This window comes from Tripterygium wilfordii, chromosome 22 (genome assembly GCF_013401445.1).
Source record: "Tripterygium wilfordii isolate XIE 37 chromosome 22, ASM1340144v1, whole genome shotgun sequence".
Lineage (NCBI taxonomy): Eukaryota > Viridiplantae > Streptophyta > Magnoliopsida > Celastrales > Celastraceae > Tripterygium > Tripterygium wilfordii.
The window spans coordinates 9,450,810-9,466,323 of NC_052253.1; the positions used below are offsets into that span (position 1 = coordinate 9,450,810).

The 15,514-nt window shown below is 41.2% G+C and overlaps 1 protein-coding gene and 1 long non-coding RNA gene across 2 annotated transcripts; both read right to left on the reverse strand.

Annotated features, from left to right (window-relative positions):
- Positions 1-534: 534 nt before the first annotated feature.
- Positions 535-1,403, reverse strand: LOC119991502. The gene is made up of 2 exons (XM_038837848.1): positions 1,142-1,403; positions 535-776 (listed from the first exon to the last, which is right to left on the reverse strand). Exons 1-2 carry the CDS (start codon positions 1,401-1,403, stop codon positions 535-537), a joined length of 504 nt encoding a protein of 167 aa, XP_038693776.1.
- Positions 1,404-9,824: 8,421 nt separating this feature from the next.
- Positions 9,825-11,382, reverse strand: LOC119992236. Its single transcript, XR_005466330.1, has 4 exons — positions 11,332-11,382; positions 11,143-11,217; positions 10,878-10,939; positions 9,825-10,044 (listed from the first exon to the last, which is right to left on the reverse strand). It is a non-coding gene; the product is annotated as an uncharacterized LOC119992236 (long non-coding RNA).
- Between the last annotated feature and the right edge of the window lie 4,132 nt (positions 11,383-15,514).

Below are 15,514 nucleotides of genomic sequence, written 5' to 3' on the forward strand. Positions count from 1 at the left end.
TCCTCCCTAACTAAGACTACGCTAATCGTCACTACTGAAATGGCAAGATAGATAAACAATTGCTTCCCAGTCTTTGGTTTGGACAACAAATGAGGGGAAGTAAGATATGCCTTCCACTGTTGCATCCTCACATTCCGACATCCACTCGTAACTAACTGACTTCTTCAATATTGAGAAAAAGTGACGACATTTGTCTAATGATCTGAAAATAAAACGACTGAGTGCTTTTACCCTCCCATTAAGACTCTGAATATCTTTAATGCAACGTGGAGAGGTGATGTTGAGAATATAATGAATCTGATCTAGGTTCAACTCTATACCTCCTACATCACTATGTACCCCAAAAACTTCCCAGACGCCACCCTGAAAGAACACTTGGTGGGGGTTCGGCTTCATGTTATACTTAATCAATATATTAAAAGCTTGTTGGAGGTGTGTAAGATATTGTTCTGCTACTAAGGACTTCACCAGCATGTCGTCGATATAGACTTCCATGGTGTCCCCCAAATATTTGGAGAACATCTTATTGACCAATCACTCATAAGTGGATTCGACATTTTTCAAATGAAAGGGCATCACCTTATAGTAGTAAATCACTCTCTCCGTGATAAATGCCATCTTTTCTTGATCCTCTGGATGCATGAGGATTTGGTTGTACCCAGAAAAGGCGTCCATAAAGCTCAAAAGCCCATGTCCGGCTGTCAGGTCTACCATCATGTCTATGTGCGACAATGGGAATGGAAGTCGATGCATACTCTCCACTTTCCGTTCTTCTTCTTGACAACAATAACATTAGCTAGCCACTCGGGGTATTGCACTTATTTGACAGAGCCATTATCTATCAATTTCTGAACTTCCTAGTTTATTATTTTGTTCCACTCGGAGGCAAACTTCTTTCTCTTTTGCCTAATTGGTGGATGTTCAGGGTCGACTCTGAGTTGGTGCATCACAACCTCCGGGTCTATTCTTGTCATGTCCATGCGAAGCAATCATGATGTTGGGTCAAAAATTGAATAATTCTTTCTCACATCTCCGGAGATAGCTGCACGCCAATTTGCACTTTGTGGTCTGGAAAATTAAGGTGGATTTGTATCTTATCAAGCTTCTCCATCCTTGGTTCATCTGGTTCTAGATCAAGTACTTGGCTCTTTAACGCCACTCTTCGTTGGGTAGCGTAATACTTGATAATAAGTGGAGGGGACGACCCCAATGGAGTGTAACCAGGGGCGGCCCAAAATAATATTGTAAGCAGATGGTGAGTCTAAGACTGAGAACTTAGTCTGTTTGTTCACCCCATTAGCATAAACTGGCAAAGTAATTTCTCCAATCGTGTGGCTCACTTCGCCATTGAACCTGACAAGCACAGTAGCCCTAGGCACAATTAGAGCCTCGTCTAAATCCATTCACTTCGAGGAACATGACATTAGCCGAGCTACATTTATAAATCAAGATCTGCTTGATGTTGTATTTCGTAATCTGAAGCGTGAGCACTAATGCATCGTGATGCGGGTGCAGGAGTTTGGTGGTCTCATCATCAGTAAAGATTAGAACTCGATCGGTGAAGGTTCCCAAGTTCCATGCCATCTTGGCAGCTGGGTTCGTAGCATCTTTTTACTCCTTTTTAGTCACGGTGTGGGAGAGTCCACTTCCCATTCATGGTAGCTATTGGCTTCGGTGGTGGCGGACCTTCATCCTCCTTCTTGTTGTTCCACATAGTCTTGGCCTTTTCGGACAACAGATCTCTCAAGTGACCCTTCTTGAGCAAGTCATGGACTTCATATCGAAGACCCTTGTAATCCGGGGTCGTATGCTAATGTCTTGATGAAAATCACACCATTGGTTAGGATCTTTCTAACTGCCACTCTCTCGTTTCATGGGCCACTTCATATTACTTCCCATTTTTTTAGTACTGCAACAACCTCGACTTGGGTTATCCAGAGAGGGTACTCTGGGCAGTTCTTTTCATATTCTGACTTATCAAACTTGTGGGGATGCCATTTACCACTTGAATCACTGGCGTCAAACTGTTCCTTTTTTTACGCTTATCCTCGCACTTCTCTTCTTTGACTGAGGTAAGGGACATTCTCCTTGCATCCTCTTCCTGCCTGACGTAGACTGTTGCTTTCATGAGGGCTTCGTCATAATCTCTCATATCACATTTAGTGAGCTCTTCGTACAACTCTCCATTCGGAAGTAGATAGCTCTTGAGTGCTTATATGGCGATCTCTGGGTTACAACTCGGGATAGATACTTTCTCTGCATTGAATTGGTATAGGAAATCATGCAAGGATTCACCCACCCTCTGGGTAACCTGTAAAGATCATCTAAGCCCTTGTGTATCTTCCTACTGCTTAAGAACTGCACCATGAAAGTTTCCACTAGTCTCTCAAAGGAAGCAATACTGCCATTAGGCAGGTTGATATACCAATGTAAGGCTAGACCCGCAAAAGTCGACCCAAAACTTTTGCACATGCAAGTTTCGTGCAGACCATGGGGAATAGCTGTGGCATTCATTTTTAACTTGTAATGGGCCACATGATCCTCCGGATCATCGGTACCGTTGTAAAGCTTCATATTTGGAACATTAAACCTGTGCGGCAACTCTGTTTGGGAAATATCATCAACAAATGGCGACCCTACATACTCTTACACCATGCAGTTCCATCCAATAGGGCACAAATGGGCAATATAACTCCCGAGGTCAATCCTCACTTTCATATAAATGCTCTTCTCCTACCTTAGAGAGAGGAATTGATCCGAACATTGCAAGCTAGAAACCAAAACTCTTTGACCCCTCACTAAAGATACTCAGACCTAAACACTTAGACCATCACCGGTCTTCCACCCCTGATTTATACTAACGTGATCGTCAGAGCCTCTACGATCGGCACCCCCCAGTCTTTTCAAGAGCTTTCACGGTTGTTCTTGTTGTGACGTTTGTAGGATTCAAAGGTGCAAACGAACCCCTTGAAGATAAACATTGACTATTCAATGATTGTAGAATTTACCCCTATAATTTGGTGCACCAGATGGGGGTCATTTGCAGTCAATTGATCAGAAAACTTCACGACAGATATAGCCATGGCCAATACCGATGAAGCTACAATGAAACAATTAATGGATCTTATGTTGGCCAAGAAAGATGAGATGTCTAAAGGCAGTGAACTGACTAACGCACATTTGGAATCATTGACTAACGATAGTGCGGCTCTACGGGAAGAGGTGCAGTAGTTGAAAAGCCAGAACACTTCCCAACTCCAAGACCCAACTCAGGTCCAAATTCCACCTATCCAACCTTTCGACCAAACACCACCTCAAAATACTTTAAACTATCCACTTGATACTCATTTCGTTCCTAGATCTACCCTTGGCCAGTACAACGCCTCCACCTCAAAGAGTAAAGGGCTTGAGACAGTGGAAATACCTCCTAATGTCAATGGAGGTTTGCCTATCGATCTAACCAGTTCTCCTAGGTACGTACCTCCACTACCAACACGCTTTCCTACTCTTTTTGTGGGATCCGCTGTCAATGCAGAAATGGCCCATTAGATTGTTAAGATGGGAGTAAAGTTAGATAAACTTGCAAATGCTACTTCTCTTTCAAATAAGATTAATGTCAAATATTATGCTGGGTCGCCATTTTTTGACAGTATTTCCCAATCAGAGCTGCCCCATAGGTTTAGTATTTCGAACATGAAGCTATACAATGACACAGACGATCGTGAAAACCACGTGGCCCATTATAAGTTAAAAATGAATGCAATCGCTATTCCCTATGGGCTGTAGGAGACGAGCATATGTAAAGGTTTTGGGTCGACACTCACTAGCTTGGCCCTACGATGGTATATCAACTTGCCGAATGATAGCATCGCTTCCTTTGAGAAGCTGATTGAGACGTTTATGGTACAGTTCTAGAGTAGTCGAAAGATTCATAAGTGCTCGGATAACCTGTATAGGTTACCACAGAGGGTGGGGGAATCTCTAAGAGATTTCCTAGCTAGGTTCAATACAGAGAAGGTATTAATCCCACGTTACGACCCGAGAACCGCCATCCAAGCACTTAGGAGCTATTTGCTCCCTGATGCGGAGTTATATAAGGAGCTCACCAAGTTTGATGAAGCCCTCATAAAAGCAACAATGTATGTTAGATGGGAAGAGGATTCAAGAAGAAGACCCTATAATCCCTCCAAAGAAGAAAAGCGTGATGACGAACGCCAAAAGAAAGAACAATCTAGCGCCGGTGAGTCAAGTAATAATTGGCGCCCACTTCGAATACACCAAGTCGAGGCAGTATCAGTCTTGAAGAAAATGGGAAATAGCGTGAAGTGGCCACCCAAGAAGGAAACTGGCAAGTGAAGGATCCTAACAAATGGTGTGACTTCCACCAGGACACAGGGAATACTACTCAAGATTGTTTTGGTCTTAAGTACGAGGTGAATGACCTACTAAAAAAGGGTCATCTAAGAGACCTGCTGTCTGAAAAGGCCAAGGCAATTTGGGAGAAGAGGAAGATTGATGGCTGAAAGGCGCCACCACCAGAGCCCATTGATACTTACAACATGATTTTTGGAGGGTTAGAAATCAGTGGACTTTCACTATTCAAGTGATAGTCTTTACTGACGATGAAGCCACACAGCTTCTGCACCCACATCATGATGCTTTAATGCTTATGCTTTAAATTGTAAATTTTAATATGAAGCGGATCTTAGTTGATAACGGCAGCTCAGATAATGTTATGTTTTTGGAAACTTACAAGGGGATCGGGTTAGATGAGACTCTGATTCTCCAGGAGTCAATAACACTGTTCGGCTTCAATGGCGAGGTGAACCATTCATTGGGAGAAGTCACTTTGTCAGTTTTTACTAAAGGAATAAATAAGCAGACCTAATTTTCGATCTTGGACTCGCCACCTGCTTGTAATGCTATTTTGGGTCGCCCATGGTTGCACTCTATAAGGGTTGTTCCCTCCACTTATCATCAGGTACTATGCTATCCCACAGGGAATGACATCAAGAAAATCAAGGGAGATCAACATTCTTCTAGAAGCTGCTATAGAACTACCACAAAGGATAAAATTTTCGTAGCAGTTATAGAGCCAAGTGCCTAGACTGGAACCAGATGAGCCAGAGATGGAGAAGCTTGATGAGATACAAATCCACTATGACTTTCCAGACCACAAAGTGTTAATCGATGCGTAGCTGCCTATCGAAATGAGGGAAAAGATGATTCATTTCCTGGTTCGTCACTACGTTTGCTTTGCATGGACTTATGCAGATATGACGGGACTAAACCCCGAAGTTGTGATGCACCAGCTTAGGGTTGACCCTGAACATCCTCCAGTCAAGCAAAAGAGAAGGAACTTCACTCCCAAGCGGAACAGAATAAGCAATGAGGAAGTTCAGATGTTGATAGATAATGGCTCTATGAAGGAAGTGGAATATCCTGAATGGTTGGAAAATGTTGTTGTTGTCAAGAAGAAGAACGAGAAGTGGAGAGTATGCATCGACTTCACTGACCTAAACAAAGTCTGCCCTAAGGATTCATTCCCGCTATCGCATATAAACATGATGGTAGACGCGACAGCCAGACATGAGCTTTTGAGCTTTATGGATGCTTTTTTTGGATACAATCAAATCCTCATGCATCCGGAGGACCAAGAGAAGATAACATTTATTACAGAGAGAGTGGTTTATTGCTATAAAGTGATGTCGTTTGGTCTAAAGAATGCTGGAGCCACCTACCAGAGGTTGGTTAACAAAATGTTCTCCAAGTACTTGGGGGATACCATGGAGGTCTATATCGATGATATGTTGGTGAAGTCATTGGTAGTAGAACAACATCTGGAACACATCCAATAGGCATTTGTTCTCTTGATTAAATACAACATGAAGTTAAACCCTACCAAGTGTTTTTTCGGGGTGGCGTCAGGGAAGTTTGTGGGTTATATGGCCACATAAGGAGGTATTGAGGCCAACCCAGATTAGATCCGATCCATTCTCAACATCCCCTCTCCAACCTGTATTAAAGATATTCAGAGGCTCAATGAGAGGGTAGCAACACTTAGTCGTTTTATATCCAGATCATCTGATAAGTGCCGTCACTTTTTCTCCATTTTGAAAAAGTCGATCAATTACAAGTGGATGCCAGAGTGCGAAGATGCCCTAAACCAGTTAAAGGCATACCTTACTTCCCCTCCTCTGTTATCAAAGCCAAAGACAGGGGAGCAATTGTTCATCTATCTTGTTGTTTTAGGAGTGGCAGTCAGTGCAGTTTAGTTAGGGAGGAGGATAAAGTACAGCTGCCAATTTATTACGTAAGCAAAATTCTGTTAGATGTTGAAACTCGCTACAGCTTCCTCTAGAAATTGGCGTTAGCATTGGTGGTAGCTACTAGGAAGCTTCGACCTTACTTCCAATGTCATTCGATTACAGTTGTAATGAATTTCCCTCTGAGCATTTTGCGTAAGCCTGAGCTTTCTGAAAGAATTATCAAGTGGACAGTGGAGCTTAGTGAGTATGACATCTCATATCAGCCCCGAACAACAATAAAGTCTCAGGTACTAGTAGATTTTGTAGTTGATTTTACTCCAACAGAACTGGTCGAAGCAGATAGAGAAGTACTTTGCATGAAAGAGCGGGCTCCCGGTGCTTGGGAATTGTGGACAGCTCTAGCAACGTTAGAGGCAATGGTTTGGGAATTGTGTTGATTTCTCCAGAAGGAAGTATTATCCAGAGAGTGGTCGTATGTGGTCTCCACACTACCAACAACGAAGTAGAATACGAAGCTTTGGTCATCGGTTTGACACTTGCCAAAGAACTTGGAGTGACAAATTTGAAAGTTCATTCGGATTCACAGTTGATAGTGAACCAGTCCCTAGGCTCTTACCAAGCTAAAGACCCTACGATGACCTGTTATTTGGAGTTAGTGAAAGAATTACGGTTGGCATTTGGAGAGTTTTCCATAACTCAGATTCCACGTGTAGAAAATTTGTATGCTGACGCACTAGCCAACCTTGGGTCGTCAGTCCATACAACTTAAGGGCAATCTATCCCGTTGGGCTACTTAAGGTGGCCTTCGATCAGAACTGGAGAAGATCGTGAATAACAGAGCGACATCGAAATCTTCCCAATTAGTCCCGATCCGACATGGATGACTCCGTTCATCCAATATATCACTGAAAGTGTTCTGTCTGCAGACAAAAATGAGTCAAGACGTCTGGTGGCTAAGTCAGCATGTTACATGATATATGACAGATAGCTATATAGGAAATCTTATTCGGGTCCACTGTTGCGTTGTGTTAGCCCAGAACAAGCCCAGTATGTACTTGTAGAGTTGCACGAGGGAGAATGTGGCAATCACTCCGGTGGTAGAAGCTTGACACATCGCACATTGACAACCGGGTACTATTGGCCTACGATGAGATCAGATGCGATCGATTATGTGAAGCGGTGTGATAAATGCCAAAGATTTGCACAAATCCCTCATCAACCTTCTGAGAGACTCGCTCCAATTGCTGCACCTTGGCCTTTCATGAAATGGGGAATGGATATAATTGGCCCCTTACCTAAGGCGTAAGGGCAGCGACAGTATTTTTTGGCTATGACATACTACTTCACCAAGTGGATAGAAGTTGAGGCTTATTCTTTTATCAAAAATGTTGATGTGAAGAAGTTCGTCTAGAAAAACATTATATGCAGATTTGGGGTGCCCAAGGAGATTGTGACTAACAATGGGCCATAATTTGCTAGCCATAAATTCCAAGATTATGTGCCAATTGGGGAATAAGAGTAGACTTCATAACGCCAAGGCACCCACAGTGCAACAGACAAGCTGAAGTGTCCAATAAAACGTTGATCAAGACTCTAGAGAAGCGTCTGGAGAAGGCTAAAGAAGCTTGGGTTGATGAGTTACTAGGAGTACTATGGTCTTACAGGACTACTGCTCGAACTTCAACTGGAGAGACACCCTTCTCTCTCATTTACGGATCATAAGCAGTTATACCAATTGAAGCTGGCCTCCCCTCTGCAAGGAGCTAAATGAGCAGTTGAATTGGCAGGAGCTAAATGATTAGTTGGAGATAATTGACGAACTCAGAGACCGGGCGTTTAAAAGAATAGCGGCGTACCATGACAGAGTAGCTAGATACTTCAATAAGAATGTTCGTACCAGGGCATTTGAAGAAGGGGATAAAGTGCTCTGTAAGGTCTTTGAGAACACTAGAGAGCTTAATGCTGGGATGCTAGGTCCAAACTGGGAAGGATCATATTTGATTGACAAAGTTTTGGGTAATGGCGCCTACAAGCTGCGAAGGGAAAGTGATGAAGTCATCCTGCATCCCTGGAATGTCATACATTTAAAGTTGTACCATTCTTAAACTTTCACTTTTTGTCTTTACATTTTCATATCCTCTGTATGCTTTGGTTTATACATCTTTCATATTCGAAGTGTAATTCTGTTGTAATTATATGTTCCAATGATATATGAACTAACTTAAGCATCGGAGTGTCGATGGGAGTCCCATCGACTACTACCTCTCGTTGTTGTTTTGAGTGCAAGACTTAAACAGTTTAACTTCTCCAGCGACAAAGCATCCCGGCATCAGTGGTACGACTCTGAGAGCACCATTATTCCTGATGAGTTTTTCGAAGTTAATAATTTTATTTATTATTTTATTGAAGTTTTATCGTTCTTTGCTTATTATTTATTTTTGCTCATTATTATTTTATTGAAGTCCTATCGTTTTTTGGAGTTTAAATAACAAAAATATATAAATGCAAAAACGAATATAGGAGCAATATCAAAAAATTATAATTTTATTGATAATAAAAATTTATTACAAAATAAAAGAAATATTCAGGACCAAATATTTAAATTTTTGTTTATTTTTTCTAAAACCTCCTTGATCCGGACAGAGAGATCAAAGAGGGTGTCCTGCAGTTTCGCGTTTCAGCAAGCTCATGAAGCTAGGACAATGAACTCCCAATAGATTGCGGAGCTTTAGTAATTAAGCTCTGCAACCTTGTCTTCGTGATCCTCAAGGTCTTCATAGACTTCGCGTAATTCTTCCTTCAAATCATCAATTACTAATTTGGGTTTCTATAATCTGGTGGGAGGTGGAGATTCCAAGCCCCGTTGTCATCAGAGTCAAACGGAGAGCTGATGGAACTGCGGGAACTTGCCATGCTACAAAAAAGGAAAGAAGTCTTTTGGGGTTTATCTTTTTCTGCTTCCAGATCAGGCTTTATATAGAAAAATTTCGCCTTTACTCTTTCTCGAAAATCCAAAGTATTAACTCTGCTGGATTTAATTCTTTGTAGTTATCAAAAAGCCAGAGTTAAATCTAAACAAAACAAGTCTCTAAAATACAATTAATGTGTTCAAAGAACTCTAATACGTGTTGAAAACATAAATTACCAATTCAATTAACTTGGAGAATCGACAAAAGGTCTTTCGAAAGTAGAAATAAAAATTCAATTAACCATCATTAAAGATAGCGTTAATCTCTAGAAGCATGCAATGAACACATTTAAAGATGGGGGACAAAGGTTCATCCTGTCACGTCCCGATCCGCGGAGCATGAGAAAAAGGACAAATACACAAAAACCCTCACACCAAATACAATCACGTGCATCACACGTGTTACGTCCCAACCCAATATAAACTTTACCAAATATTTCGACAGCATCTCCCTATAAATTGAGGAAACCCACCTGTAATCAGATCACATACAAGAAAAAAAAAAAGCTTCTAATATCATCAACATCAACCAACCCGTAGGTCCACCATCAAACACATTCTCCATCATCATCATCAAACACACACTAGTCACTGCCCCCACTCCCGGCCAACAAAAAAACAACACCATACATCAATCCAACCATAACCATAGTACATCAATGTACTTAAACTACTAAAACGTACCAACATCACACCATACATATATATAAATCCACACACACGTGTCACACAACCACAAAAGTCCAGGCAACCTCCGTCACACGTCCTCCTGCTGATCCGCAGCCTGTGCACTAGATCCTGTCTCACCTGTAGGGAGGGAAAATAGATAGGGTGAGCAGAAGGCTCAGTAAGGATAAATACTAGAAGACAAGTAAAAAAATAATAAAGTTGGAGAAGAAACATCGTTTAATTAATGCAACAAAATACAATGCAAACTAATGCACCCGATCAACCCAACCGAACCTCCATATCCTCCACCAATGACACCAAAGCCGGCGAATCAGATTCTCGCCCTGCGACGATAAGCCGATGAGAATCCACCGCACTACCTCTCTCTCTAGCATCCAATCAATGCCACAATCGCATATTCATCAATCTCAAACCGCTAGAGAGAAGGTTGGCACGCATGTGGTCGCAACCACTCACCGCTGGCCCCACGGTGATATCTCAGCCTGCCACGCCTGGCCTAGCATCAAATAACTAGCCAGCGTGTAGTAATAAATACCGCTACGGGAATCCTATGGACTAGGACCATCGCAAGGCTCCTATCCATCATCCACGCACGTGCCCAAATAACATCCAACACCTAATGTGAGCCTGGGACCACCCTGGGAACCCACCATGCATCTATTGTAAATTCTTACAATTCGTGTCATTCGTGCAACACATATATATAAAATATTCATTCGTCGTGATGCATGAAGATTTACATAATGCCCGATTTATGACCAAGCATTCCAAGGTTATATATTCATCAAATTAAATCACCAATAAATTGACAATAATGCAAAGGAACAATGGTAAGCATGCAATGGCTTGTTTCCCCTCGGGAAGGATCAAGACGGAAACCAAAACTTACCATTCAAGCAATTCGGTGGCTTGAAAGTGATTTAAAAATAAAAAGAGTAAGAAATCCCTACCTCGAAGTAAACACGCAATCCTCACCAAGAAAGTAGCGTACACTTCACGCCAATTCACTAACCTATTCATTAAAATAAGCTCCATTAAATTCTCATATTCACCAATCCCTTCAAGTCTCACATTCCATACTACGCAATATCCCCAATTTCACTAAATTCATTTCCTACCTTAATTCTCTAAGGTTAAACAATTAAATTCATATCACAATATTATTTTCATCTTACCCCAACCTTAATTAAAGCAATTTGAGCCACTAACCCTTACCTTGAACTTTGTTAGTTCCACTAACTCAAGAATTTCAAGCTTTCTCTTGAATTGATTCAAGAACCACACTTGTACCTAATAATATAAGAAGATTAAAATCTAATATTGAGTTATTGAACAAAAGAAACTCTCAAAGAATCAAAACCCCAAAACCCATTTAACTCCTAACCCTAGAACCAAAAAATTTACCTTAAATCCTTCTCAAATGAAGTGTGGGTGTAGGTCTCAAGCTTGGGTCCCTTTACAGGCCGGAAAAGTGGCCGGACTGCCGCTGGAAAGGGCTGGTCGGAGGTGGTGGGGTGCAAAGGGTGGCTTTCACCTTTTTTTTTTCTTTTAAAACACAGACCTTCACCCACTTTAATCTTTTTTTTTTTTGACAATACTTTAACTTATTTATTTACGTATATATATCTTAAATCATTATATTTTATTCTTTTACTCATTTCACCCTAACTTTAACTCTAATATTCTTTAAACCCTCAGAATAATTCTTTTTACCCCACAATTTATTCTTTTTACAACTAAATCCAATTTATTTATTTTATTTTTATTATTCTATATTGTATTTTTTTTTAATTTATTTTGAGACGGGTATTACACATCCACTATTAATGCTTTAAATGCGATTAAAATTCATGAATAAACATTTATGATACATAAATAATTAACATGGAGGAGCCAAAACGTGCGACCGTAGTCTGTGGAATATAAAATTATACTTTATGATAGTAAATAAAACAATAATCCAAACTTATCATGCTCGTTGCAACCTTCCTTGTATCATTATATGAGCACAGTTGGTCAAGCTCGTACCTAGCAGTAGGCAACCAGCATAGGGAATTCCAAGATTGGGAACGAAGCCAAACCAATAGAGTCAATACAATGTTTCCTCCAACATCATATAAGCATAGTTGGACTGCCACATTCCCAGCAGTAGGTAATCAACATATATGCCAGGACTGGGAATGAAGCAAGGCCAACAACGCTAATGAGATTACTTATATACATTCAGCTCTGAGATCAGACCACTCTTGCATCGTTATACAGGCACAGTTGGTCAAGCCCATTGCCAGTAGTAGGCAACCAACATGGGGTATGCCAGGACTGACAATGTAGCTTGACCATCAGTGCCAATATTACGGTCTTCAATTTTTGAATTTCCTTGAAATCTTTGTAATTCATACAAGGATTACCCCATTTATATAGAGCAATCTTGTGTCACTATAGATATAAAAATCTTGTGGACCTATTAAGCTCTTAATTTCGTCCTAGTGTCCAAGAAGCCACATGGCACTATTTTCGTGTTCAAAGTGCCACCTGGCACTGTATCCCATCTTTCAAGGTGCCACTGTGTAGTTTCATAAGATTAACCCTGCAACACGCATTAGATCCTATCTCCAAAGTATGAGATAAACGTCTCATCCTTGCAGAACTGTGTAACTAAAATCTAAAACTCTTAAAAGTTTAAGTTAGTATTTTGGAACCGTGTCTTAGAATCCAAACTAAAACTAGGGGACAAGAATGGTATGTTTTAAGGAAATATGAAACGATATCCAAATTGTACGAATTTAGCTGCAAACAGTTCTAAAAATGCATAGAAAAATATGAAAATAAGAACGTATACAGCAATTAATTCATAACAAATTGAAGCTTGTTCGGTGCGAAAAGTAAATTATTCAAATTAAGTCGAGGGCTCGAGGATCATTTCTTTAGTCTCCACCACTGGTGCTTTAGTAGTTATAAGAAGGTCTTCCTGTACGCCTTCGCTTTCCCTGACTTTTTGAGAAGTTGGAGATTCAATCTCGATGACTAGTTGTTCAATAGGAGTCTCCCCTCCTAGTTATTCAATATGGTTTTCCTTTCCTCTATCATCAACAACGAGTGGAAGTCCACTATAAGAAATTGGCGGCTCGGTGGCATCCATAGGTAACTGCTCAGTTTAGGGAGTCACGATGCCCTCTGGAGGCGCCAACTCTTCACAACCCTCAGATCCTTCATTATCAATAACCCATTTTTTGTTAGGCTGATAGTGTTCCAATACGAATACAACCTTCTTGAGCAACAAATCCACGTCCCACTTGTGGTGCTCATTGTTTTTGTACTAGGTCAGCAGGTAAAACCTTTCCATGACCTATCCAACACCCCCATGGCCCCCATCTTGATTATGTAGTTATCTTGTATCTTTTTTGCCATCTCAACCTTCTGTAGTTATCCTGTGCCTTAATTATGTAGTTATCCTGTGCCGCCAAGAGTCCCTAAGTAGGTCCCTCTCCTTAGTGACGTCACCAAGCTTGGAAGACTGTTTGTGCATGTGGGATTTAATCATCTTCATTTTGTTCTCAGTCTCCTCCAATTGCTTGGTAACTCCTTCCCAACATTCTTTAAGATACCGTGCCTCTCTAGTCAAATGTGCAATCCTTGACTCGAACTAATTGGCTTTATAGGCATCATCGCTCACTTTCTTCTTCAGCACTCAACATTTCAGTTGAGTGCACTAGCTGCTCATCTGCCTCTTTTAACTTCCCTTCTAGATCTATGATCCGAGCAGACATCTCTGAGCTTTTGTTCTTTTCACTAACCAATTGGAGTCTAAGCATCTCAATTGAGGTGTCAGCACTGGAAAGCTTATCTTCTAGGGATTTCACCATGCCCTCTAGCCTTTCTTTTTCAGCCCTTTCTTTGGCTAAGTCCTCAATTGCATTCTCTTCGGACCTCAGCACTCCCTGCAAAGCCTGCAAGGACATGAGGAGTACAAGCACGATTATATATAGTAACAGTTGAGAAAATCTTTCGTAAAGACAATTACATTGAATAAGTAAAAACACTTATAGTGAAGCAATGGGCCACCGAATAGTTGAACTGACTAGGCAACGGCATAACATCCAGCTTCTTAGCATTCTCTGGAAAGACAAACTTCATAATGCCTACTAGGGGCAAAATTGGAGCAGATGTCACAGTCAATGATTTGGGGACCCACATGGAAATCTTTTCCATTTCACTCCGCTACACATCCCGTCTGACCTTGGGCCACACATCCTCGCCTCCTCCAATAGTATCATCCTCTTGGTCATTAAGTGGCGGCAGTTCAGTGCTTGAGCCACTAGCCACAACCTTCCTTTCAGTAACATCGGTCTCCATGACCGCCTCAACAAAATAAGTAATAATGGGTCAAATTCCCCACGATCCTCAGTTTCAACAGCCTCCTCAGGCTCAGGCACAACAACCCTGGCATCTTGCGACGCCCTAATGCCTGGGATACGTCTGGTTAAAGGAATGGTGTCAACTTCATCCTCCTCCGTCTCTTCACCTAGTACTATTGCAGCTGATACTAAAGGAGCAAATAGAAAAGAAGCTCTTCCACGGCCACTAGGCATAGAAGTTATAGCATCATGCAAAAACTTTTTGGGACCTCCCATCCCAGCACCAATCTCTGGAACCGCCGCATCATGCTTAGACTTCTTACGAACTTCTGTGGCCTTTTCTTTCCCTTTTCCAGCAAAATCCTCCTTTTTCTTTGATCTACACTCAGTGGAATCCTCTATCGTTTTCCTCTTTTTGGTCTCTTCAGCCTTCTTAGCTTTGGTAGCCTCAGCAGCGAGCTTGGTTGTAGCAAATCCTCCCCTTCTAGAGGTCCCCTGGCTACTCTTTAGTAGCTCAGCATCTCACACTAAGGCCTCATACATATCATCCATATCGGTAACATCAGCAAACACGTTTTTGAACATCTCATCACCTGCAAGGAATAAGAAAGTAAGATAAGTTGAATCATAGAAAATCATACAGAAGACACATGCAAGGAATGTAAATATATTTTGTTACATTTCAATGGACTTACTTGTATATCTCCACAACATTGATCTTTGCAAATTGTATTTTGTCAAGATGTTCTTGTAGGACCTCTTCCGCTTGCCCAAACTGTCAAACGCGTTCACTCGTTCAAGCACCTCCTTGCTTGTTTTCTACTTTTTCTTTGAGTTTCGTGATGCTGTAAAGAAAAAACGCATAAGATTCAGTAAAATTGACTTGTGAGTTCAGTAAGAAGAAAACTTACTATCGGCTTCATCCCAGTTCAAGTTTATATCTCCATGGAGCCCGTACATCAAGACGCCCCTTACAAAGATATACTTGTCCTTCCAAAATCAGATCTTCTCTGCCTCTCTGGCGCACCAAGGAGTACCTACCAGGCCTGCTCTCCTTAGCGTAGTATACTATAGCCAACTCATTAATACCAAACTCCAGACCTTCTATTTCAACCAAACATTGTACACTCAGCATAAGGTTGTTTGGTATCCACTGGCTTGGAGAGATATTCTATACTCTACATGCATCTGCAAGCAAGTTTAGAATTGGGAATCTGAGCCCTATCTTGAAC

Excerpts from the sequence above, each read along its gene's own strand:
- LOC119991502 (XM_038837848.1), bottom strand. The coding sequence starts at position 1,403 with ATGGATTTAGACGAGGCTCTAATTGTGCCTAGGGCTACTGTGCTTGTC. Across the intron at positions 777-1,141 it reads GAGTGGCGTTAAAGAGCCAA|AAGAAGAACGGAAAGTGGAG; the intron begins GTACTTGATCTA and ends ATTGTTGTCAAG.